The following is a 24,580-nucleotide window of genomic DNA, read 5'->3' on the forward strand; positions in this document are numbered from 1 at the left end:
CATGTCCACATACCACCCAACACAATTACACGCACTCCCTTCCCCATTTCACTCCACAGTGGGCAAACCCCCATACTGATTCACCTGACAGTTAAAAATATGATAAGGACAAAGTTGTCTCTGTGCTTAAGCACCCTGGAAAGATAACATAGAGGGCATGAAGGTAAAGTTCTACACATTTTTTTAAGATGATATTAGGCACCAATAAGTGATCAGCTTCAAACAACAATCACTTTACCTCTGGAGGAAAAGCCCTTGGTATCTATTGGATTAGAGGTTACTGAATTGGGTGGATAGTGGATTTTCAGAGACAGAATTAGATGGGATGGTATGTAATGGATTGATGTGGCTCAGGATAGGGACCAGTGGAGAACTCTTGTGAACACAGTAATGAACCTTCGGGTTCAATCAAATGCTCGGGAGTTCTTGAGTGGCTGCACAATTGGCAGTTTCTCAAGAAGGGCTCAGTTCCATGAGTGAGGGAGTGAGTGAGTGACAGTTCTCTGTAACATGTTGTCAAGAATAGTTCCGAGGCCCATCATGTCCTCTTACTCAGTAGGCAGCAAATACTTTTCACATACAGCTGCCCCTCCATGGATCTCTACATTTTATTGTTCCTTGTTCCTAGTCTATTAATGGTGCTTATCCAAATGCATAGGTTACATAGGGAGTATGGTTGTGAATACTGTACAGCTCACAATTATCCTTTGACATTTCCATCACATGACCTGAGTAGTTCACATGGTGTCACAAGATGGAAGACATCCTATTTCTTTGTCTATTTCAGAATATACCTTTTATTCAAAATCTGGTCACTCCAATCCAATTTAAATTAGTTATTCTCCAAAACAGGCAAAACCAGAGTGGTTGGTATAGTTTTTCTCTTGACAGAAAATCATTTTTTTTCCTTTTTCAAGTCAACAGATCACCCTTTTACCATTTCTAATCTGATTTCCAAACTGGTATGGACTGTTAGTCTATGAATTTTGTATTTGCATATAAGAAAATAGATATGTTTAACTGATAGATTTTTGGGTCATTTTAGAATGCTGTTTGATGTTACATAGCACCAAATGAGATGAAATATGATAATGCACAGGGAATAGACAGGAATCCGGAAGAGCCAGTCATGGTATATTTCAAGATACAATGCTGGCATTCACCTGGAAATAATGAGTAAAATCGCAGAAACCTTGACTCAAATACTTTGGAAGCCAGCTGAGATTTAAACCAGACATCCTCCAAAAACTGCTATACTAAACTGGTTTGGTTTGCATATATTACAGTGGGCTGTCCAACTTAAAACCACTGAGAGGATGCAATGTAACTTAGGTACTTATCTGAACATTTCATTATAAAAAATACTTCTTTAAGAATCCGATATAAATATCTGCCCTGCAATAACCTGATCCGTGAAGCATGAGCATACGTATAAGAAATTGGCCCATAAAATTATACAATATACATTTATTCAAATTTAATAGTGCATTGTAATGTTACAAAATCATAAAAAATTATTGAATTTGCTTCCTACAAAACAGATGTAACACCCCTAAAACTGTTTTCAGAGCAAGTTTTCTGCATGAATGTTCTTCTCTGAAGGATTACATTAGATATATTTAAATTTATCTTGGTAGTGACAAGTTGAAGTGGCAGAGAAATGCACTGGTCAGTAAACAATAACAAGATTCTATATAGGCTAACTTCATTACTGAAAAGCTACTCTCACATAAGTATAGATTCATACACATGTAACACATATTTGAGTAAAGTCTATTAAATTTCAGTACTTCCTTTCAGGCAAAGGTTTGAAAAAATCTGTGCTGATTTCAGACCCCATTATTCACCAGGTGTCATGTAAAATCAGCCAAAAAATTACATCATATGCCCTCACAAGGACTCACTGCTGTTTTTAAAGAGATGGAAAGCATGATCATATATTTGGGTAATGGACTTACTTTTGTGAGGCACATGTGGCTTGCACACCTACAATTGGGTGGCCATGTACAAAGGTATTAGTCGATGCAATCTTTATTTCAGTTGCAAACAAAATATTTGGCAATCTATTCTGTGTTGTTCTGTACACCTGTTCCAATATGCAAATGACCTCTTCTCATTTTACCTAATTCAGTACTATTATGATATTCAGGTATATTTCAAGTCATGCTGTACAGGTGTAAACAAACAGATAACAACATTACATTTTAAAGTGCATAATATAACAAGTATGTAGAAAATCTGTAAAGAGAAAAGAGACTCCAGTCACCAGACAAACTGAAAGACAAAAGTACAAGAAGACATAATACTTTCATTTCCACTGACTAATGTACTTAACAAAACAGCAGACAGGGGAAAGCTTGCTGTACATTACAATGCCAACACCAAAATTTATTTACAAGAGCTTAAATGCAGATCCTGATAAAATGTCATGTATTTTGAAAAGATGTTTAAAGACAAATTTCTGTATAATAAAAATCTTCACACTCACACACATACACACACGCACGCACCTACAGATATATATATGTGCGCTAAAGAAACTTCTGAGCCATAGTGAGAAAAATGCAGTACATTTACGTAGACTACAATCCCTAAGAAATCCACACAAGTGGACAAAAGAAACTTTGTGCTTAGTATGAATTCAGTTAATAAACTACATAAATATCAGTATGAGAAAAGGGGCACACAGTAGCGTAGTTGGTTGAGGCATTATGCTACAAGCCAGAAGGTCATGGGTTCAAGTCCCTATGAGCTGGAATTTTTCATTTAACCTAATCTTTCCAGTCACGCCATGGCCCTGGGGTCGACTCAGCCGCTTAACAGAAATGAGTACCAGGAATCTTCCGGGGGGGGGGGGGGAGAAAGCTGCAAAGCTTACCGCCATCTGTGAGCCAACTGTCTAGTNATCTGTGAGCCAACTGTCTAGATGATGTGTGACACTCAATGTCTCACAACCCTATGGGCCTCCATGGCCTGTTACAGGGATAGCGTTACCTTTTTTTTTTACCTTTTTATGGCAAAACAAAGGTGTTTCATGTGTACAGATGTACAATGGACAAATCAGTGATATACAAAGTTATCATTTTTCTACAAGTTTCTTCAAGAAAATTTACTGTCATTTAACACATTTTTACTTGTTTCCATGCAAAGATCTGGTATGATGATTAACTTCTATGCCAAAGTCTCAAGTTTGCAACTGGCATGATCCAGTGTAGATTACACTTCTCTTTCTCTTGCCTTTCACGCAGATAAAAGTTTATGACTCCAGAAAATGTTGAACACCTTTGCAGTTGAGAGTTCACATTAAAATGTAAGTTTGTTTGTTACTATTGATCAACCTACCAATGGAACTTGAAGATTTCTTCACTATAAACAAGGTACAGAGACACTAGGAAACAAGTAACTGTACAAAAATACATACAGCATTCTGTAAACATACAAATAAAGCAATGCCACAAAAGCAAAATACACAAAGAATTAAAAAAAATGCATTACTACCTTACTATCAGTTGCTTTGTTTGTGTAGCCAGGCTGAGAATAACTTTGCTGGATAAAAAAATAAATAAACAAATAAAACCCAGTAACACATCACAACAAAAAGGCAGAAACAAGAATGCTATTAAGAAAGAAATTTAATATTAAGCTTCATAAATATAACCTTTAGGGAAGAAGTTATCATGTTAAAGAAATACAAATGTTCAAGTGTTTCAAAAAGTTTCTAGGATGTGACACCATAGAGTCTGGAAGATGGGTACCCATATACCAATCTACATGACATCACATCCTGGGGGAACATATTCTGTTACTCACCACTGTGAGAACCTCAGATCTCATGAGTATCCGTACCACAGGCTATTATATTTCTTATATAACTATAAAGATGCACAGGCTATGGTAAATGGCAAAGTTGCCACTATGCCTAAGCGCCATGCCATGTAGGTTTATAAGCATATACAGAACATAAACACAGAACAGAGGCTGTGCAAATCAAACCTGTAAAGCCTTTCAAACATTCTCCCCAACTCCAAAAGCAGTCCATTAAACTTAAAAAAATGAAATACATATTCTTTCTTAATAGTATCCTAGTTCTGACATCTGTGAAAATCATTATGAAAGTATATACAGAAACAAAGAACATATGAACACAATGAAATAAATTAAATACTCATGCTAAAACTACAAAGAGAAATGTGAAAATGCAATAGATGAAGCAACTTCAGATTCCCGGGATGCAGAAGTCCCACACCACAGTATACACTGTACAATGAACAGTTTTTGTGATGAATGAATTCAGTCACACTACTTAATTTTTAAGAGTAACAGTGTACATTATTTACAAAAACTGCAATATTAAATGTACAGCAAGTGATTGAAGCTGATAATTTAAACATTTATTCTATTATAAAACACACTTCTTTATTCAAGCTCATAAAGGGAAATAGAAGAGAAAGTATTAATAACTATGATGAATTTTCTAGATGGTGTAGCCATACAGTGAACTTATGCATTATCAGTTTGCCCAGCTTCATGGGAGGAGTGTCTGACCTTTCTGCCTGAGTGGTACTCCCAAAAACACCTCACTGTATAAATATTAACATCTCACATGTTTTTAAATGTTCCTGAAAGGTCTCTGACAATTTCTAAAAATGATTGTACAAACAGTCAGCAAAATATGTTGTGTATTTCAAGATGTTATATTTTCACAACCATGATAGTTAACTGAATGATGCAAAACCTGAACTGATGACACACACTCAGAATTTGCATTAGCAAAGTTCCACATGAACGTATCTAGCTATCAAGACCACATTCTGCCTTGGCCCAAACAAATATATCCTTATGACACTACCACAACAGAGACCATTTTCCTTGCTATTCTCAAAAACTCTCCACCACTACATGGTGCACTCCTCCACGTTTACAGCTTTGTTTCAACTGCTGTAAATGAAAAGTTGATGGATGTGGACAGGTAGCCTTGTTTCATAAGCCACTGGATTGTGTCTTTTGTGGAGGTACATAAAAATTCTGGTTCGTGGAGCCACTGGATATGTAGGCAGTGTTAAAATATTAAAACACAGGATTAGTTACTGAAATTGTAAAATCAGAAGTGTTTGAGTGAATTACAAGAGATGCACATGTGGAACTTTAGTGCCACAAATTCTAAGTGTGTCACTATTTTCATTTTTGTTTCATTCACTTGCATATTAGTCACAGAAATAGGTACAATAATTCAAAACACTTAAACATATCTTCTGGACAATATGTATTATAATTCTTTTCCTTATTGTCTTATTCACTATGTATTTAAAACAGTTCTAAGTAAAAAGTAATCTAAATTAATCTTTTTATCAGAAACAACTACTTTGGTTCTACAAAATGTTTTCTAACTGCTAATGTGATGTTTGTTACAATACCTTGTAAATCAGAGTTTTGCATGGAATATAGCGACTGCACATCAACGAATGCAGAGGGTTGCAAAAGCACTTACTATGTTGAAAATAATGTAACACAGAAATGGTTTAAAACAGAAACTGATCCCACCCAGCTAGCACACATTCCAAACTGCTTTTCTAAAAATCTAAAGTTACTACTTAAACCTTTCTTGGAGCAGCATAAACTTAATAAAAAAAAAACCATGCCATCTTTGCTGAAATTGTAAGCCTTGAGTGAAAAATATCTAATTACCAGAATTTGATGACGAATGTCTGAAATGTTTTATAACCTTCAACAAAGCTTTGTAGAAAACATATCACCTTAAAAGACTTTTTGATGGCATTTCCTTAACACAAAAATATCTTTTACAGAAAGGAAGTAGGAGATTTAAGAACCGAAAAATTTGAATTTGAATTTAAGTATCAAGTTCCATACACCAAACTTACTTAATAACCCTGTTACCATTCATTCAGTTCTAAGTAGAATGCTGGTTTCAATGCTGTGTCACCTGCTAGTTTAGTAACGCCATGTATTTTATAAAAGCACTGCACCTTTCATCACACTGATGCTACTTGTTATGCACAATGAATCATTTTCTATTGCAATCATATCTGCACAAGTCTGATGAAAGAGGTGTGAAGATTTTCTGACATACTATCCAGAAGAACATACAAACCTCCAAGAACTATCTGCACTACTCAGAAAAACGTTTTTTTTCTGTAACTCCTAAATTATAAAAATACAATTTTGATTCTGATGTCATATTCCATACTGTTAAAAAGGAGTATTAGCTACCACACACCATTAACATTTTTACAGTACTTCGCACAACAGTTTACCAAATTCACAAACTTTTGGAAGAGATTAGCCCCAAAGTCACTACTTACACTTATGCAAGGCAAAGTACTCTCCATCTGACCCTATTACATTTATAATGTACTGTTCATGACATCTGCTTCCCCCAGAATATGCTGTACACACAGCTTCTTCTCTGTTTACTTGGTAGTTTCCTGAGATTTAATTTCATCACCCCCAGCATCTCCTGTTCTCAATGCTCAGTGACACTATTCTCCACCTTTAGCCAGCCTTCTGCGAGATAAGAATTATCTTTTAACGATTCAGCACCATTCATATAAATGCTGCTATTGGGATGGAATGCAGTGGGACTGTTACCTGCCCAGCACATGCCTCTCATCCTACTGAAACACAAGATTCCCCTACCCTTTCTGGAATGTCTGGGAAAGTGATCCCCTAATAAGACCAAGGTTACCCTCAAATATGCTTCAACATTATTCAAATAATACAGTCTCCAGTGTTCCAACTTTCATATGCAGAGGCTCCATCTCAAAAAACTGAATGAGGAAGAGGGTAAAGAATAATATAGGGTTGAAATCTCAAATACATTCACAGTTTCATAGATGATGTGTATATTCATCTTGGGAAACTATTGTATGTTTTCTTATCATCTCCAATGGAATTAGCCTGGTCTCAGAGGATTAAGGGGGCCTAACTAAGCAGGTGTCTTCCCCCCCCCCCATCACCCAAGGATGGAAACAGATCCAGTTTCTGAAACGTCACATTTTCTATTTTCTAGAATACCAGATAATGGAATTTCTCACTTTTTTGAAAGGCTGGCCACTGAATGTCATCTGGCTTCATGCACAACTCTGCAATGAAATGGGCAGTGATCAAATGAAGATCCTATTTCATACTGAAGTAAGCTGGTTTTCATATCGAATAGTCCTAAGTCACCAGCCTGAGATGCAAAAAGAACTTCATGCTTTTCTGCATGAAACCTCCATCCTGCGAGTCTGAACACACAGCTGGAAATGGCTATGTAAATCAGCATACATTTCATATATCTTGGATCTTCTAAGTTTGAATTTATCCTTGCAAGGCAAGGTGTTATCCATATTCCGTGTTAATGACAAAATCAGCATGACGATCACAAAACTAAAGCTATGGGCTAAATCCTGTAGTCATGGCGAATAAGGTTATTTTCCTACCTTTAAGTTTACCATGGCCAACTCAGCTAAAGAACTCAATGCTGATGAGCTGCTAACTAGGAAGAAACAATTGAAAGGCTTGAAGAGGGGTCTTTTTAAGTACTTTCCTGAAGGCAGGAAATCCTTTCCTTATCAAAGCTGAAACAATGCTAAATAATCTCTCAGCTTCAGAAGAAGAGCAGCTCTTGGAGCTAACTTCAGATGGATTCCTAAAAACAGCATTTCAATAAAACACACTAACACTGTTTCGGTTGAGTGTTCATGCCGAGTATTCTGCCATATAGAACAAATCGAGTATTTTCTGTCATTCCCCACCGTATACATGCTTGAGCTAGGATTCTTGGTGACCTTCAGCATTGAAACAAAACAACAAAATCATGTGAATGACATGGAACTACATTTCCATGTTGAGCTCACCAGCACTGAGCCAGACAACCCTACAATGCTGTCAGGTCAGAAGCAGTTCCACCCCTCCCATTACACAATTTGTTTCTTTCCAGAACATACACAAGTTTAAATTTAATGCTCATCACTTTACATTTAACTGACAATACTGATAATACTTGAAGTTTCTGTATACTTTTTTGCTTACCTCATACCTTTTTTTGGTGTGTATAAGGTTCAGAAAGAGGTATGCAAATGTTTTAAGCTTGGGAAACATGCCTTACAGGACTCAACTTGTGATGAAATCACTAAAATATCTGAACCTAATACTATCATCACTTTTAGTTATAATATGGAATGATGTTTGTGCATATCTTTAAATAATGTGACTGCAGTAAAACAAACTTTAGTCAACAGTGTAGCAAGAGAATATTACAAAAACTTTTATAAAGCCGTTAAGATAATTAAATTCATATTCACACTTGTTATGAACAAAAGAGGCAAAGATTTTCTAACTAGAAATGTCAGTAATATTTATAAAGTCTACTCAAATTACACAGTAAATTCATCATACTTACCCTAAGGGCCAATAACAGGACATTCATAGCCTCCTTGTTTTTTGGATGGAAAATTTCATGGGTGAGCTCCTGGTACAAATAAATCCCAAGGCTGGAGAGAGCAATGCAACGTGCTTGACCAGCTGGTTCACGCTTACCACATTTCAGCAATATGCTCAATATATGATCCTAGGGACACAATATAAATTATTCAACATGACATTATAATTTGAATAATACAACCACTCCTGTTAGCATGTCTCTTACAGTAAAATTGATTCTTAGGTTGAGCAGGGTACAATTTTCTAGGCTGTAGAGCCCTGTAGTTTGGTAGAAGTCCACTGATGCTTCTTAGGAAATGTATCATTTCCTCCTTCAGGGTCAAAGAGTAAACCAAGAAAGCAGGAGAAAGCAGGTGGCAAGCAGAGAGAAGACAATTTATTCCTCTGAAATGTCAGTGATTGCTATTCAACTACATGGCATTACAACCCTGAAACTCCACATAGTCGCCACTATGGGAAAATGAAATACAACATGACACATTATGTAATATTTGGACAGGTTGGGTAATCAGGTGCATCCCATGATCCAGATGTTACTTCTGAACAATGATGCAGTTTTCAAGATGACAATGCCCATTCACACAGCTGAACTGTTCAGTCATGGTTTGAAGAGCATGAACGTAGACTCCAGCATCTTCCCTGGCCAGTACAATCAACAGCTTTGAACATTACTGAACCACTCAGGTCAGTTTTGGAGAATAAAGTGGGAAAAGAGATTGCCACCCCAAACATCTCGAAAGCAACTTGAAGATGTTCTTCAAGAAAAATGTGATAAAATTCTGCTAAAGACTGTTCAAAAATTGAATGAGACCATTCCAATAAGGTATGTGGCTGTACTGAAGGCATGTGATTCAGTGCCAAATTAATTAAAAAAAGGTATATAGTATCTGTAGTGTCTTCATTATTTTGATCAACCTGTGTACATATACACAGTGTGTCCAGGTTCTGTTAGGACTGTGTTCATTAAAAATACAAGATGTGAATTATTTTCAAAATTTCACTCCTTTTACTCCAAATAGTTCCCTTCTAAATCAATACATAGTTGGAATTAATTGAAAAGTTTTTGAAAACAGTCACTGTACTCCTTTTGTGGAATCGCATTTAAAACTATGGTAGATTCCCTTTGGATGTCCTGGATGGTGTCATGACGGTCTCTCTTCATCGCCAACTTAACTTTTGGGAACAACCAGAAATCTGCTGCAGCTAAATCTGGAAAATACAGAGGATGATCAAGGACTGTGATCCCTTCTGGCCAAAAAATCGTGCACAATCTTCAATTTGTGGGGTGGGGCATTGTCATGGAGGAGCAACCAGGAACCTTGCTGTCGATATTCAGGTTGAATTTGAAGAATTCTCGGTGCCAAACAATTGAGGACTCCGAGATAATAATCAGAATTCACTGTTTGACATTCTGGCAGAAATTCCTTGTGAAAGATTCCTTTGGAATCGAAGAAAACGGTTAGCAGTGTCTTTACTCGACTCTTTTGCATGCGCACTTTCTTTGGTTTCTGCTTCTTTGGGCTCAACCACGCTTTACCCTGCTGCTCTGTGAGAGGCTCATATTGAAAACACCATGTCTCATCACCAGTAACAATCAATTTTGTAAATTTTGCATAACTTTGGGCCGACCATAACATGTCTTTGCAGTGCTCCACTCTGGCATGTTTTTCATTGCCTGACAGCGCGTACAGTACAAACCGCACACAGACCTTCTGTTTGCCCAAATCCCCCGTCTGAATTTGACGCACAGTACTTTTTGGTATTCCCAAAAGCTCCTCGATCAGTCTTGCAGAAACACATCTGTCTGATGCAAGGATATGGGTCACTTTTTTCACATTTTCTTCAGTGCGACTTGTTCTCGGTTTTGATGCACGTGGAGCATTTTCAATGTCCTCCCTGCCATCACAAAATACGGCATATCATCAAAAAATGTTCGAGTGACTCAAACAATCACTACCATACACACTTTTCATCATTTTGTATGCTTCTCTGGCCGATTTTCCTAACTTGAAACAAAATTTGATGTTGGCTCTCTGTTCAACCATCGTTTTCCGACGAGCGTCTGAACAGTACTGTTACATTCAAGGTCAGAAAACATATTGCAGTGATGCTTGTGCTTTGAAATTATTGACAGCCACAGCTGAAACTTCAAGAATCTTAATGCCAAAACTCACCAACAGATGGCATTGCAGGACAAAATTTAAAAAAATTAGTCCTAACGGATCCTGGACACACTGTGTATGTACAATAAAAAGAAGTACTACATTATTAAATTGACTAGAATTTATAGAAAAAAGGGGGTCTTAAAATATATCGTATTGCCACATGTTAGTGGCTAGACATGGGTTATGGATTGATAAATGGATTTACTGGATGCTTATAACTCATAACAACAAATAGCTATAACAGTCTCACGGAATTACACACTTTACAGGTCACTACAACAAAAGCACACTATAAAGTCTTCTGTTTGTTTACCAGCCATTGCTGCACAATGCAACTCAAGATGAACTGCCAACTCCGACCTCTGACTTACTTCTCCTGCTGGTCCTCGGTATATGGCTTCAATGCAGGTCATGCAGAGAACACTGCTTTCAACAGTTCCTCTACTGTTGCATGTTGATTCAACGTTGTGGAAACATGTTTACCACACCGCTGGCTAGCAATGGTTGCCTCATCTTAAACTATTTCAGCTTTCAGCCATCATGCCACAATATATTTCAAGTCATAGGCAATTCTAAACTAAACCTCAGACAATACACTGTTCCTACCTTGGCATCAGAACATGGCATCATTGTGAACTCGCCAGCATTGGGTTGGAGAACAAGGGTCTCAGCAAAAGTATTTGGCAGACAGAGAAGAGCACCCAGTATTGACACTGCTTCTGTCCGAGGGGTCTGCAATGCAAAGACCAGATATAATTTAGAGAATCTTTTCTCAACTGCATTAATCACAGACATAATTATTAGTACTTTTTACACTGTAGGCAAGCGGCCTCCATAGTCTAGGGGTAACGATCCCAGCTCATGACTCAAGGTACGCGGGTTCAAAAACCCGGCGGAGGTCGTGGACTTTTTAAGGGCGGAAAAATTCAGGGAACAAGTCCTCCAAGAGGGACTTTAAGCCGTGGGTCCCGTGTCATAGATTTACGGTACGTAAAAGAACCTCATGTCTCTAGGAGACCTCTGAGCAAAATTAGACCAAGTTTCCCACCCAACTAGTTTCCAATTCCTCCGGTAGATTGGGGAAGTATCAGGTACCACTGCCAGAGGAGGGGGGACCTCTCTGACAGAAAGGGACTAAAGTATTAGATACAACTGCCAAGTAGAGGGTAGAAACCTTGCTGGCAGAAAGGGACTAGGAACCCCTGCCAGAGGAGGGATGACCTCACTGACAGAAAGGGACTAACTATTAGATACCACTGCCAGTAAGAGGTTGGAACCTCGCTGGCAGAAAGGGACTGATAGTAAGCACCAGTACCGGTAGGGTATGGAGACAGTAGAAATTAAAGGGGGACACACAATGGACACCCGGTCTAAGTGCATGGGGAAACCCACCCCCTCAATACGGAATACGGAATACACTGTAGGCATACTAGGAGAATTCTACAAGTTTACTCCACAACATTTGCTCCACTGGTGTCTTCTGGCTAACCTGCTATAATATTCAAAGACAAATTAATTCCAATTATACTAACTACCTAATTCAAGAGTGCAAAGTCCCTCTTGAGATACAGAACCCAGAGCTTCATTACTATCTTCACAAGGCCTGCCACTGAACCCTTCTTATGTTGTAAGATTTGAGGCTTTCACGGCGGTGACTATGAAGAAAGCAGTCTTCTGGGATTTGGGATCATGTATATGTGGCGTTAACCGACGTTTCGGAGGAACGTATCGCCTCCATCTTCAGGGTAGAAGGAAAAATATAAGAAATTCACAAGCGAAGAGACCGTAAGAACCAGTAAAAGCAGACTGGTGTTGGAANCTTGTCCCAGCTCCTTTCCCCCACCCCCAACACTACTGTTTTCACTTGTATACTTGCCTTTCCCCCCTTCCTTCGCTGCTCTCACATAGCTGTGTATATTTCCAACACCAGCCTGCTTTTACCGGTTCTCACGGTCTCTTCGCTTGTGGATTTCTTATATTTTTCCTTCTACCCTGAAGATGGAGACGATACGTTCCTCCGAAACGTCGGTTAACACCATATATACATGGTGCCTAATCCCAGAAGACTGCTTTCTTCCTTCTTATGTTAGCTGAATCCAGTCCACACCATTTACATTACAATGGTTTAACACTGATTCCAGGAACACTGTCATTATGATGTACATAAATACTGTGATGTATTCGTGCTATGCAGGATACCCCCTCCCCCGCCAGTGGTGACGTAACATCAGAGTGCTGTCGCTGCTATGGTAACAGGCCAGTCAACACTCCACCCCCTTCCCACTGTGATGTAAGAGGGGACACCGCTGTAACATGAGTCAACAGCGAATGGTATAAAAAAAGCAGCTGAGCAGTATGTCAAAAGAGTGTGTGTGATCAGGAGTGACACAGTGTGGATCGTGAAGTCGCCAGGGTCAGTTGCAGTCTAGCATTTGCTGGAGTGAATGGAAGCAGGAGAAGTAATTATGATACTGCCAATGGCAGTAGTGGTGTCATTGTGAACTGTATAAGTGTACGAGTGAATATGGAATAAATTCGCTATATTCAATACGACGTGAAGTTATTTCTAGAGGCACTTGGGATTGACTCTTTACGCTCACCTCTTTAACTAGTCCTACAGTAACACAAAATTGAGCAACATCCATCAATACAAAATAATAACATTACACCTCAGCCAACTCACTTCACAACATTCTTATGTCTCAGCCAACTTACTTCACAATATTCTTAAACAGAAATTATATCTAGCATAACTTTGTACTATTCAAAAGGGGCAATAGGATGCCCAAAGAAATCACAATATCCAAAACTCACAGAAATACCCTCTTTGTCATAAAGCTGTTCCAGTCCTAAATGGCCGGAATGACAGAATTTTGAATGCGCAGCCTGAACACAATTTCAATCTGTGTTGGCCGACAGCTGACCCACAATAGACCCAGTCCCCGTTCTGCATACATAGACAAAGCTCTCAAACATTTTAGAACAGCTGGAGGAGGAGAGAAGGGTCATGTGATAAACCAGAATTGTGGGATTATGCAAGGTAGGAAGCAGTGGAAAGGGTAGCTTGGGGGGGGGGGGATGCCTGACCGTTGAACGGTGAAAACCAACCGAGCCACAAGGTAAACATGGTTCACTTGTGGTATACCCTCAAACTCTCCCAGTCCACGTTATTTCAAGGCTATCTCATCTACAAAACAGGGGAGACTTAGCATGTAGTTATTACGGAGAATAAATAATGCTTGAAGTAAAGGCTGTCTCAACTGTATTGAAGGCTATAAGAAAACTGACTGAATAGGTGTCTTTCTAATGAATTATGAATCGTGTGATATTTTAGAATAACAACAGCTTAAGTGCAAAACAACTAACAAGTCCAGACAGACATACTTAAGCAAAGTTCTCCAACAGTCTCAGTGTTCTGAACTTTCCTGGTGGCCTTACCACATCAGCCTACACAGTTCATCTTGGACCTCTCATCATGGAATAATTTCTACTAAACTCCACTAATGCAATTGTATTCCACAACTCATGATCTTGTTATAATTCAACAGATATTGTGATCAAGATCAGCCTCTAGCCTGAGTTTTTGCAGATCCCCACTGCTGCACACCACTGGAAATTTTATGAAATCTACCACAACAATCAATACCATTTGACACTTCTTGATGTGGGACAGCTAATGGCTCTGTAACTGCTAGCAAAAGTTTGATAAAACAAGTTTCAAAGCTGCACACAAATGATCAGAATTAAACTTTTCATGGCTGTCATTTTAATTCAGGCTTCACCTTAAATGACAGCACAAAATTAGGGGTTTGCACTATCTGAAGAAGAAAATCATATTTGCAAATGATGTAAAAGAAAAAGAAATTAAAATTCCACATCATCTACCATAAACCTTGATGGCAAGATACCATGTGTTTCATCCTTCAGAGTACAAAGAAACACCGCACAAAAGGCACATAGTATACTTTTCCTCTCGATATTCTTTTTAAGACACAGTCTGCAATATCATGTTGGGCATTTGTCTCTTTTTGTGGCAGGAATCTGAATGAATTTATGGTTTTTCATCAGTCAGTCTCCCATGTCATTTTTCTGGCATGGACGCAATAGCATAGATTAAGAAATTGCACCACAGTTGGCCTGGACTACGGTGCCTCCAGCTTCTCTCTTTCTCTTCTCTTTTTTTATAGCGCAGTGTAAATGATTCCATTACCTTCTTGTTAAGCTCAGAGAACACAGCACAGGAGATAAATTCTTTAGTCACTATTATGTTTTACAGTTTGAAAGATACTGATATCAGACTTCACACTGTGTTTATAAATATAATGATAAAATTTGGTTTCACCTCAGTTTGCATGTCCTGCTCAACGCATCTGCAACTTCTGCTGTATTAAGAGTGCATACCATATTCCACAACAAGAGCTGCTTTCCTGAGAAACTGAGAGCAAGTATGTTCTGCTTCAATCAAAAAGTGGCCTCCCCTTCCTTTAGCATTTTAGAAATTTAAATCAAAAGACTATGATATAAAGGAATAATTCTACAGTGATGTTTCTGCTGAAGCAGGTGTCTGTGGGTTCGACAGAGTCTTAACACAGGGAACGCTCCAATATCCAGCATGTATCAGAATGGGGTGCACCAATTATATGAACCTAATGATTGCATGACAAAATGCTCATACAAACCCAACATGAAGCCCAAAAAAAGGTGTTTTTGCTTTAGTTCTTGCACTGGAGCCTTCCTAGGCATTGCAGTGGATTCATGGGTGAAATATTTTGGATATGTAAATAGTAATTCAATCACAAACTTAACTAGTCTGTGCTGTAATGGCATGTGTGTGATGGAGAACAATGGGCTGTGCTGCTAATGGCAGTTGGGACAACTACCACATGGCAGGTGAACATATGTAAATCTCAAATATATTTTCAAATAATTTTATAAACATGGTATATTTGAAACTTTTGTTGGTCTGATGAGCATTCTAAGATGCCTGGGTACCAGATAATGGGTGTTCATTGTAACTGCCTTCAGAATAATAATAACATCACTGTCAAGGTCACTGCTACACCAGTGTCTTGTAGTTTTTGAATCCTCATGCAATTTACTGTTGTGTAGACTGACTGGTTTTGTTGACGATTACCAGCATAAGGTTGGGATTATAAAAATTTAGAGGTGCTCAAACTGGATTTGGCTACCTCAGAATGAGAACTCCACTGCATGATCAGCAACAAAGGATGACAACCACTTTTGGGAAATCCTGGGTGATCAGTCTCTCATGATTCTTTACTGTCTTCCAATGATCTATCCAATGGGACTGATTCAGGTATACAATTGATAGCAGATGTGTCATTTGTAATTTATGCAATTTACTCTATCCTTTACTACCATGGCTGTACTTTGGTGGAACTCACAATCGTGAATAAAATCAATACATGCATCACAGATCTGCTCATATAACTGCCATATATTACACATGTCAAATGTCTCATTCATGCAGACTAAACAGATGTGTTCAGAAACAGAATGATGGTTACTGTCCAAAAAGTCAATAACTGTATTAATATACTATCCTCATGAGCTTTAAATCTTATAAAAAATTTTGTGGTATAAATCTACGGACAGGCAGAGGGAAAGTAGGAGGGAGAAAAATATGACAGGTGGTAATGCTTGGTGATTTGAATGACCCAACCATCAATCTCCATTCACAGGTCATGTGATCTAATAAAATTTTATTCATTTCCAAGGGATAGCTGTGCTAGATTGATTTAAGTCAGCCTTACTAATATGTATTAACTTGGTGGCAGCAGTGAATCTATCATTCACATCTACATTACAGAAAGTGATTTTTCAGAGACTACAGTTTTGAATTAGCCAGAATTTACTACTTCTACTTACTATCTAAGCCTGGGTTGCTCCAGAAGATTCCACATACTATGTGATGATCAGGTGCTTAGAAATATAGCAAAAGGGAGACTTCCCAAAAACGTCAACCAGACAGCAATTTACATCTATGGCACATGTAACCAAATCGTATCTAAGACAGTCAAGCCATATTATATCCATGCACTAATACAAAACTTCTTGAATTCAGTTATGAATCTTAATGAAGAAATATACTCACCCCACGTAGATCAGATGATGAAACAATAGTATTGGCTGCATGAATAAAGTCATACAGAAGTAATGAGTGTCCAGGTAACATAAGTGAGAAGAAGCGAGGTCCAGAAAATTGAACAAGAGTGTTGATCACAGCCTAGACAAACAGACAGATTCAAATTAACAACCCTGGTTAAATTGATGGCAGTCTGGGTTTGAAGCGCACAGGTGAAAAAGGCTTTAAGAATTTTGCAAAAAATTCTTACTAAAAGTAGGCCACATAAAGGTAATCAATATCAAGATCCATTTTAGCACCATAAATAGTGCAGATAATATCTCCAGAGGAAGTCATTAAAAATGCTGAAGAAACAGAGGAAGGCATCTTAGGTGGCAAAGAAATATCCTTTGCTCAAGATCACTTGTTACATGTACTCATCCCAGTCCTGCTCTTCATGACTCCACATGGATAAGTTTTTCACTGGCCTCTGTCTTATGTCCATCCCTGTTTCCTTCATTTCTATCATGAAGTATATTCCTCCAAAATATGAAAACATTTCTTACACAATTCTTTTGGACATAATCCTTTACCTGAGGTATATTTAATACGCATGGAATTTCCGGACTTCATTCTGCTTTGATCTTCAGAGACTGGTTGTCATTAAACTGAAAGATCAGCACTGTCTTTGACACCTCCATCAATTCCCCAAAACACCATGTACATTAAATGCATTTTTCACAAAGGTTCAACATTTAAAATAATGATCTCAAAATTATCACAAAAGTTTCCTATGAGCACACAGCAGATGTGTTTACGATTTTCATCTGTGATATTTAAAGTAGCCACATACACTTGAACAGTGTTCAGCAGCAGACAACAAAAGCCTGTGGATTAACCTTTCAAAGATGAACAACTGTTAAAGTGACATTTGACTGACTTGTCAAGAAGACAGATGTCTGATATACTGACACTACCACATTTCCTTACTGATAAGCGTCTCTTGCATCCTGCATGGATGCTTAACCCAAATAAAGCATGTGATTCTACTCTGCAAAGTTTCAGCAGTATCTCTATATAAAGAGACCATGCATCAAATTTATTCAACTGTGCAAACAGATTTTCTACTCACATACAACAATTTACTGACACCCCAAGTCCACCCAGTAGATATGATCTTCTTCTCTATCATTTTCCAGCATCTCAGACACTATGACTGCTTTTCAAGCTTGAAAATATATGTGAGGGGAAATGAAGTAATGCTTATGTTTACAATTATGTTACTGTGCTTAGTGGTGAATATTTACCAATGATCTATAAGCAATAAATGCTACTGAATATGACATTCTAGTGTTTAGTGCCGGATTTTTTCCCACCTTATGCTCCTTTCTGTTTCCAAACTCAATGGTGCATAAAGGTCACACTCTTAGAAACAGGGAAATGTCACAGAGGCTTCCACTGCCAGGTAACATCAAACAACAATCCCCAACTGCCATGTATGTACATACTGTGATCACTGACTTGAGGTCATGACTGAAAAACATCAGGCCAGACATCACTTCATGACTGCCCAAGAAAGAACTGACCCTGTCCTGCAGATGGCATCAGGGGAGACCTTCTCTGTCCTGAAGGAAACAATGGCAAAGTTGACCCTGGAGTAGCACCCTCCGAGAATCGCATGTCTGTTGCCAAGTCACTGACAAGTTCATCCTGGGGCTGGATGTCTTGTGCGCACATGATGAACTCAAGAATTTGGGACATCATATGCTATGATTCAGCAAGGAAATTTGGGCTTATGGTTCCTGGGGCACAATTACATTCTCCTCCCTATATGAAGGGTAGCAGCGACGTGGTAACAACTCATATAAACCCAAGGAAATAAGCTGAGTGAGTGTACAACTCTTGAGCAGCACTCCATTGTCCAATTAAATGGTATGGATTCAAAGAATATTCATAAAGAAATTCTTCCCATCTATAGTAAGAAGTGCCTGTCATGTCAAGCTGTTTACAACTGGGTGCAGAAGTTCTGTGAAGGGCGGATATGTATCGAAGACGAACACCGCATCGGCTGGCCAATGGAGATGGCCACAGAGGCGAATGTGCAATGGGTTGAAGACTTGATCCAAGCAGACAGAAGGGTAACTATAGCCACTGCTATTGGCTGTTCACACAGCATGGCCTACCTAATAATGCATGACAGGTTAGGTTTTCACAAAGTCTGTGCAAGATGGGGGCCACGCATGCTGACCCCACAGCACAAAATGCAAAGAATGGGTCTGGCATTACAGCATCTCAATTGCTACCATGATGAAGGACACGAAATGCTAGCCTGAATTGTCACAGCTGATGAGTCTTGGGTTCACCATTACCAGCCCGAGACAAAGCATGCGTCAATGCAGTGGAAACATCCTGTGTCGCCTGCCAAAAAAAAAGTTTAAGGTAAAACCATCCTCCAGGAAAGTGATGCTCACAGTCTTCTGGGATCACGAAGGCATACTGTTCACCACATTCCAGCCTAAAGGACAAACTGTAAATGCCGACTCCTACCGTAATCCTCAGGAAAGTTTGTAAGGCCATTCAACAGAAGAGAGCAGGACTCCTCACCAAAGGCATGTTGCTCTTGCATGACAATGCACATCCCTGTACTGCCAACAAGACAAGTGAGACGCTGAGAAATTTAAAATGGGAAGTCCTCGAGCATCCTTCGTATAGCCCCGATCTTGCGCCAAGCGACTTCCATTTGTTCGGCACTCTTAAACACCATCTTTCGGCTGAACATTTTCCCGACGATGAAGCTGCAGGAAGGGAAGTCACCGCCTGGTTCCGACAGCAGCCCAACGAATTTTATGCTGCTGGTTTTCAGGGGCTTGTGAAACAATGGGACAAGTGCCTCAATGTACACAGAGATTATGTTGAGAAATAAATGCATTTTTCAAATCAGTACTCTTATTTGTTTAAGTTATATATCCATTTGTAACTTACTTATTGACTTATCCTCGTATAATCAAGATGATGAACAGAATGATTCATGATCAAATACCTACCTGATCTGTTCCCACTAATCCTTGATGCAATACTTTATAAAACTGTGAAAGATGATCACGAGGCAGGGAAATATCCTGCGGGGTAACAGTCATGGTGCACAACAGCCTGTATGCACACAGTTTACCTTTTTGGTAACTACTGGGGAGTGTAAGTGCCTGAAATAAATAAACATTATTGAAACAAGAACCCTGAAATAACTTAGAGGTGAGAAAATGAGAACAATGAATTACAGAAAAATCTGAATTGTAGAATTTGGCAAGTTACGTAATAAAATCAGATAGAAAACCATCCTAACGGTAGCATTAAACTTTATCATGTCTTATCTGCTGTTAAGAATATAAATATAAATTGTTTGGACAACCTTATATGGAAGTACAGTGCTTCCTACAATGCACACTTGAGGTACTGCTACTATACTAATAATTTTCTCAAAATTACTGATACTTATATAAATATTGTACAAGACACAGCAACTATTTCATGGAGCCTTGCATTTAACTAAGGCATCCATTCCTCAGGTGAATATTTCCAAAAATTTACTCATGCCCTTAGCTTCATGGGGTTTAAGACAAATTAACTGAATAAGACTCAACCAAGGCACTACTTTATAAGTGTCATGAGCTGAGTTTCATCACAATCTGTAAAAGGAACTGACAAGATGACGAAAGTTTATGTGAGTCATGCCATAGCTCAGAGACTTCATTTTGTATGAGTCAGCAGGACCTTAGCTTTCTCTTCGCCATGCTGCTTTCCCTTGCTACTTAAATAAAGATGTCAGCAGTCTCATGCTATCTTTTTTTGAAATTAAGCAACTGCCGGTAAAAGAGACTAAAATACGAGGGTCGCACTGAAAGTCATGAGCAACAATTTTTTGTAAAGTAACATGCTTTATTATTGACAAACCAAATACACCACCTCAATCTACAGACCTTTCTTTATTTTTCCACATAATCGCCACTTCTTTGTACATATTTCTCCCAGCATTCTGGGAGTTTGAAAATTACCCTTCTGTAAAATTTTGTTCCAGACATCCAAAGATACTGACGCACTGCTTTATGAATTGCCTCCCTGTCTCAAAACGTTGTCCATGCAGCTGATCCTTCACAAATCCAAAAAGATGGTAGTTTGAGGGTTCCAGATCAGGGCTATAGGAGGGGTGTGGAAGAACTTCCCACCCCATCTTTGCAATTGCTTCCAATGTGAGGCGAGTGGCATGGGGGTGAGTGTTGTCATGCAGGATGATGATGTTTCGTCCCGGACGTTTATCGCGCAATGCACGACAGAGCTTGTGCAGCATCTGGACATAACAAGCAGCATTGATGGTTTGCCCAGGTTCCAGGAATTCAGCCAGAATAAACCCCTCTGCATCCCAGAAGACTGTGCCCACCACCTTTGCAGCTGATGGCACTGTCTTTGCCTTCTTGTTTGATGGAGAATGCAAATGGTGCCCTTCCATACTCTGCCATTTCATTTCAGGCTCGAAATGGTGAAACCAGCTTTTGTCACCTGTCACAATACAGAGCAAAAAATCGCCTTCATGTCAATATCTCTGCAGCAGTTCTGAGATGATGGTTTTTCGCTGACCTTTGTGGTCTTTGGTCAATAACCGCAGGACCCAACGAGCACAAACTTTCCTATAGCCCAAGCTTTCAATCATCTCCTGTACTGCACTGTGCCCTATTCCAAGTTTTCGGGCTATTGTGTCCACAGTCACATGCCTGTCATCTTCAATGATCTCATCCACTCTTTCCTTGTTGCGTTCAGTTGAGGCTGTCCGAGGACAACCGCTCCGAGGCTCATCTTCGATGCTGGTGTTCCCATCTTTAAATTGTTTGACCCGTCTTCGAACACTGCCCGCACCCATGCACACACTTCCATAAGCACACTGAAGTCTCTGGTCAATTTCTGCAGCAGGGATTTCCCCTTTCACAAGAAATTCGATGACAGCACACTGGTGAAACGACACATCGTTGTTGGCCATTTTGTTAGGAGTGATACTGGTCATGTGATGCAAGCTACTGACATCACAAGACATTCAAGGTTAACAAAACAGCTGGTTCCACCTACCACCGTACTCTCTTTCATCTGCTGTTCCCAGGTTGCATGCAAAAACAAAGTTGCTCATGACTTTCGGTATGACCTACGTATATTAGCACCAATATTTGGATATGCCTGACAAAGGAAATGCCCTTCTCCCTGAAGTGACCATATGGGAATTGACTGATTATGGAAAGTAAGAATTATATTTGATATTATCAATGATGTATATGCTAAGTATTACAGTAAGAAATGCAAACAGTTTGTGACAAAACTATACAAACATGGCCTCTCTATTGCTGCAAATGTGCGTTTATAGTGCCACTGCATAGCAACAAAAGTTACTCAATCATTGTTCACAAATTTGTTGCCGCAGGAATGTGTTTACTGAGTCACTGCCTAGCAATGGACGTTTCCTCTGATTTCACTACCCCGGATTTCAGACATTGTCACAATATTTTTGCAGTAACAAAGTGCTGATAAAACACAAATTTTGTGTGGGGGGGTAGATCTTATGATACGAGAATTGTGCATTCGTCAGAATGTTATGAAGGGACATTTTTATCTCAACATTCATCAGAACTTGCATGAGGGAATACTTGTACAAAGACCCAAATATCCATATTGTGTTGAAACATCTCATTCAATAAACATATTTCCTACAAAAATTCTTTTATCAGGAGGCATTTTTATCTCTACACTGATCAAGAAATCACTTGGTGCAGTCTGCAGGCAGGAATTTCCATCCTATGTTCCAACACTACATTCACCTACAACTGCCTGAATCTCACATGTCAAATTACACTCTGCAAGGTAACAAATACTTTATGCATTACATCTTTCACACATGATCCTTTTATTTAAAAAGAGTATACAAATTATGTGAATATACAATGTACATAAAATTTCTGAATCACTTAAGTTCTTATACTAAAAATTAAGACAAAATAAATATCAAAATAAACAGCATTGAATTTTCATGAGTTTGTTTAAAACACTGTGGGATAACAAAAGAAAATGTTTAAATGCACAATACTCACTTTAAAGCACCATGGAGCAATAATGTTGAGAGGAGGAATGAGATCTGGTGGAGGGGGAGTGACTTGATTATCATCAGATACACCCTGGTTCAGACGGATCTGCAAAATCACACATTCACAAGAGAAATTATGTGTTCTAAATTAAGTATTAAGAACCAATCACAAGCATTCCACTGTTGAATTATTCCGTCTCTTAGGGAGAATAGTTAAAACTGGTACCGTTTGAAGTTTCTGATGTCAGTCAAGCTTGAAATTTTCCTGTTAACTGTTTAAAATCTCAGCAACAAGTCATCAAAAAAGAAAGTGCACTTGAAGTGACATTTTCAATAATTTCATGACTTGCTGTTCTCACACCATTTTCAATTTTTTTTATTTTGGTCATATTGTACTTATCTTCACTTAGTCTTTTTACTTCATGGGTGACTTATGATCAAATTGTAAACTTTAAGAAGTGCATTTGAGGGATCTTGTTAAACTGTGCAATCTCATCACAGACACTGTCATCACGTTTTCTGTTTACTTTACCTCCTGACATCTCCTTAAAACAGTCATCACTCCATGGCCTGAAATCCGCAAGTGAACTATACCGACCGAGCGACCGCCGCTTGTCGGCAAAGTTAGTTCCAAATTTAGCGGATAGAGGGTGTCACATGGTCAGCGCAATGGATCCCCATGGCCGTTAATTTCGGTTTTATAGACCGGAGCTGCTATTTCCTTGAAATAGCTCCTCAATTATCCTCATGAGGCTGAGGGGACCCCGTTCCAGCCCCACTACTTCTCAGAAAATCTGATAGCACCAGGAATCGAACCTAAGACCTCAGGATCTGTAGCCAGAAACTCTGACTACTAGACCACAGAGGCGGTCATCACACACGTCTTAATCACTACTTCACTTAGGAAGTTCACATAAGAAAGTATGTTTCTGTCATTATTACATCCACTTTCGTTAAATGGGTCACAGCATATGACACAGGTGAGTTGAGCCGCTGTAATTATTTTGAACACACTAAACCAGCAGTACAACTACTATGTTTCAGAATATTATTCATCCTGTTTTCATCTATAACACTGTCCTGTTTATATAAAAAGGTCTGTACTAATTTACCATCATACAAACTTTCAGATCTTATTTACACTTATCAAAATTTATAACACAAAGTAAATATCTCTTACACACCACCAGAGAAGAACATTTATAACATGTCAATATCTAAAATTCCCAAAGAACAATGAGCTGTACAGCTTCCAGATCAGAGAGCCTAGACCACATGAAACCTACTTAGATCTGCCAGTACTGTAGACACTGCATAACTCACACCCATCAGTAAAATAATAAATGATGCAAGTCAGACATGTCTGGACATATGGAACATCTACAGCTAACTGAATTCAGTCTGTGTGTTTTTTTCTGCAGTAATTTAAAACGTTTCTCCCCACCCCACCCGCCCAAGACTTACTCAAGTCTATGAACAGGTATCATTCATTCAGCAAACATTTGATTTACAAATTTTCACTGTAATGAAGCATGTTAATTTGTAGCTACAAAGTTTGACAATTCAGTTCCAGGGCTGCATAGATTTTAAAAAGTCACATTTAAAATCACACACATCTTTTAATATTCTTCAAAATAATTTTCTCGAGATGTCACACAATTTTGTGCTAGCTCATAAATTTGTTGGAAACACTTTCTGAACTCATCTGCATGTAATGCCAATAACTCCTTTGTTATCTTTCTCTTAATGACATCTGTCTTCAAATCTTCTCCC

At 38.7% G+C, this 24,580-nt stretch overlaps 1 protein-coding gene across 5 annotated transcripts in view; it reads right to left on the minus strand.

Moving 5' to 3' along the window:
- Window positions 1-24,580, minus strand: part of LOC111866369 (probable Rho GTPase-activating protein CG5521) — a 134,665-nt gene that overhangs the window by 56,829 nt on the left and 53,256 nt on the right. For all 5 annotated transcript variants that reach the window (XM_023855257.2, XM_023855256.2, XM_023855258.2 and 2 more), the window contains 5 exons: window positions 22,815-22,913; window positions 19,737-19,892; window positions 16,723-16,854; window positions 11,214-11,339; window positions 8,402-8,569 (listed from right to left, as the gene is read on the minus strand). In XM_023855257.2, coding sequence (XP_023711025.1) covers window positions 8,402-8,569; window positions 11,214-11,339; window positions 16,723-16,854; window positions 19,737-19,892; window positions 22,815-22,913 — 681 coding nt within the window. The remainder of the gene's footprint in view (window positions 1-8,401; window positions 8,570-11,213; window positions 11,340-16,722; window positions 16,855-19,736; window positions 19,893-22,814; window positions 22,914-24,580) is intronic.

Source organism: Cryptotermes secundus, unplaced genomic scaffold, assembly GCF_002891405.2.
Source record: "Cryptotermes secundus unplaced genomic scaffold, Csec_1.0 scaffold497, whole genome shotgun sequence".
Lineage (NCBI taxonomy): Eukaryota > Metazoa > Arthropoda > Insecta > Blattodea > Kalotermitidae > Cryptotermes > Cryptotermes secundus.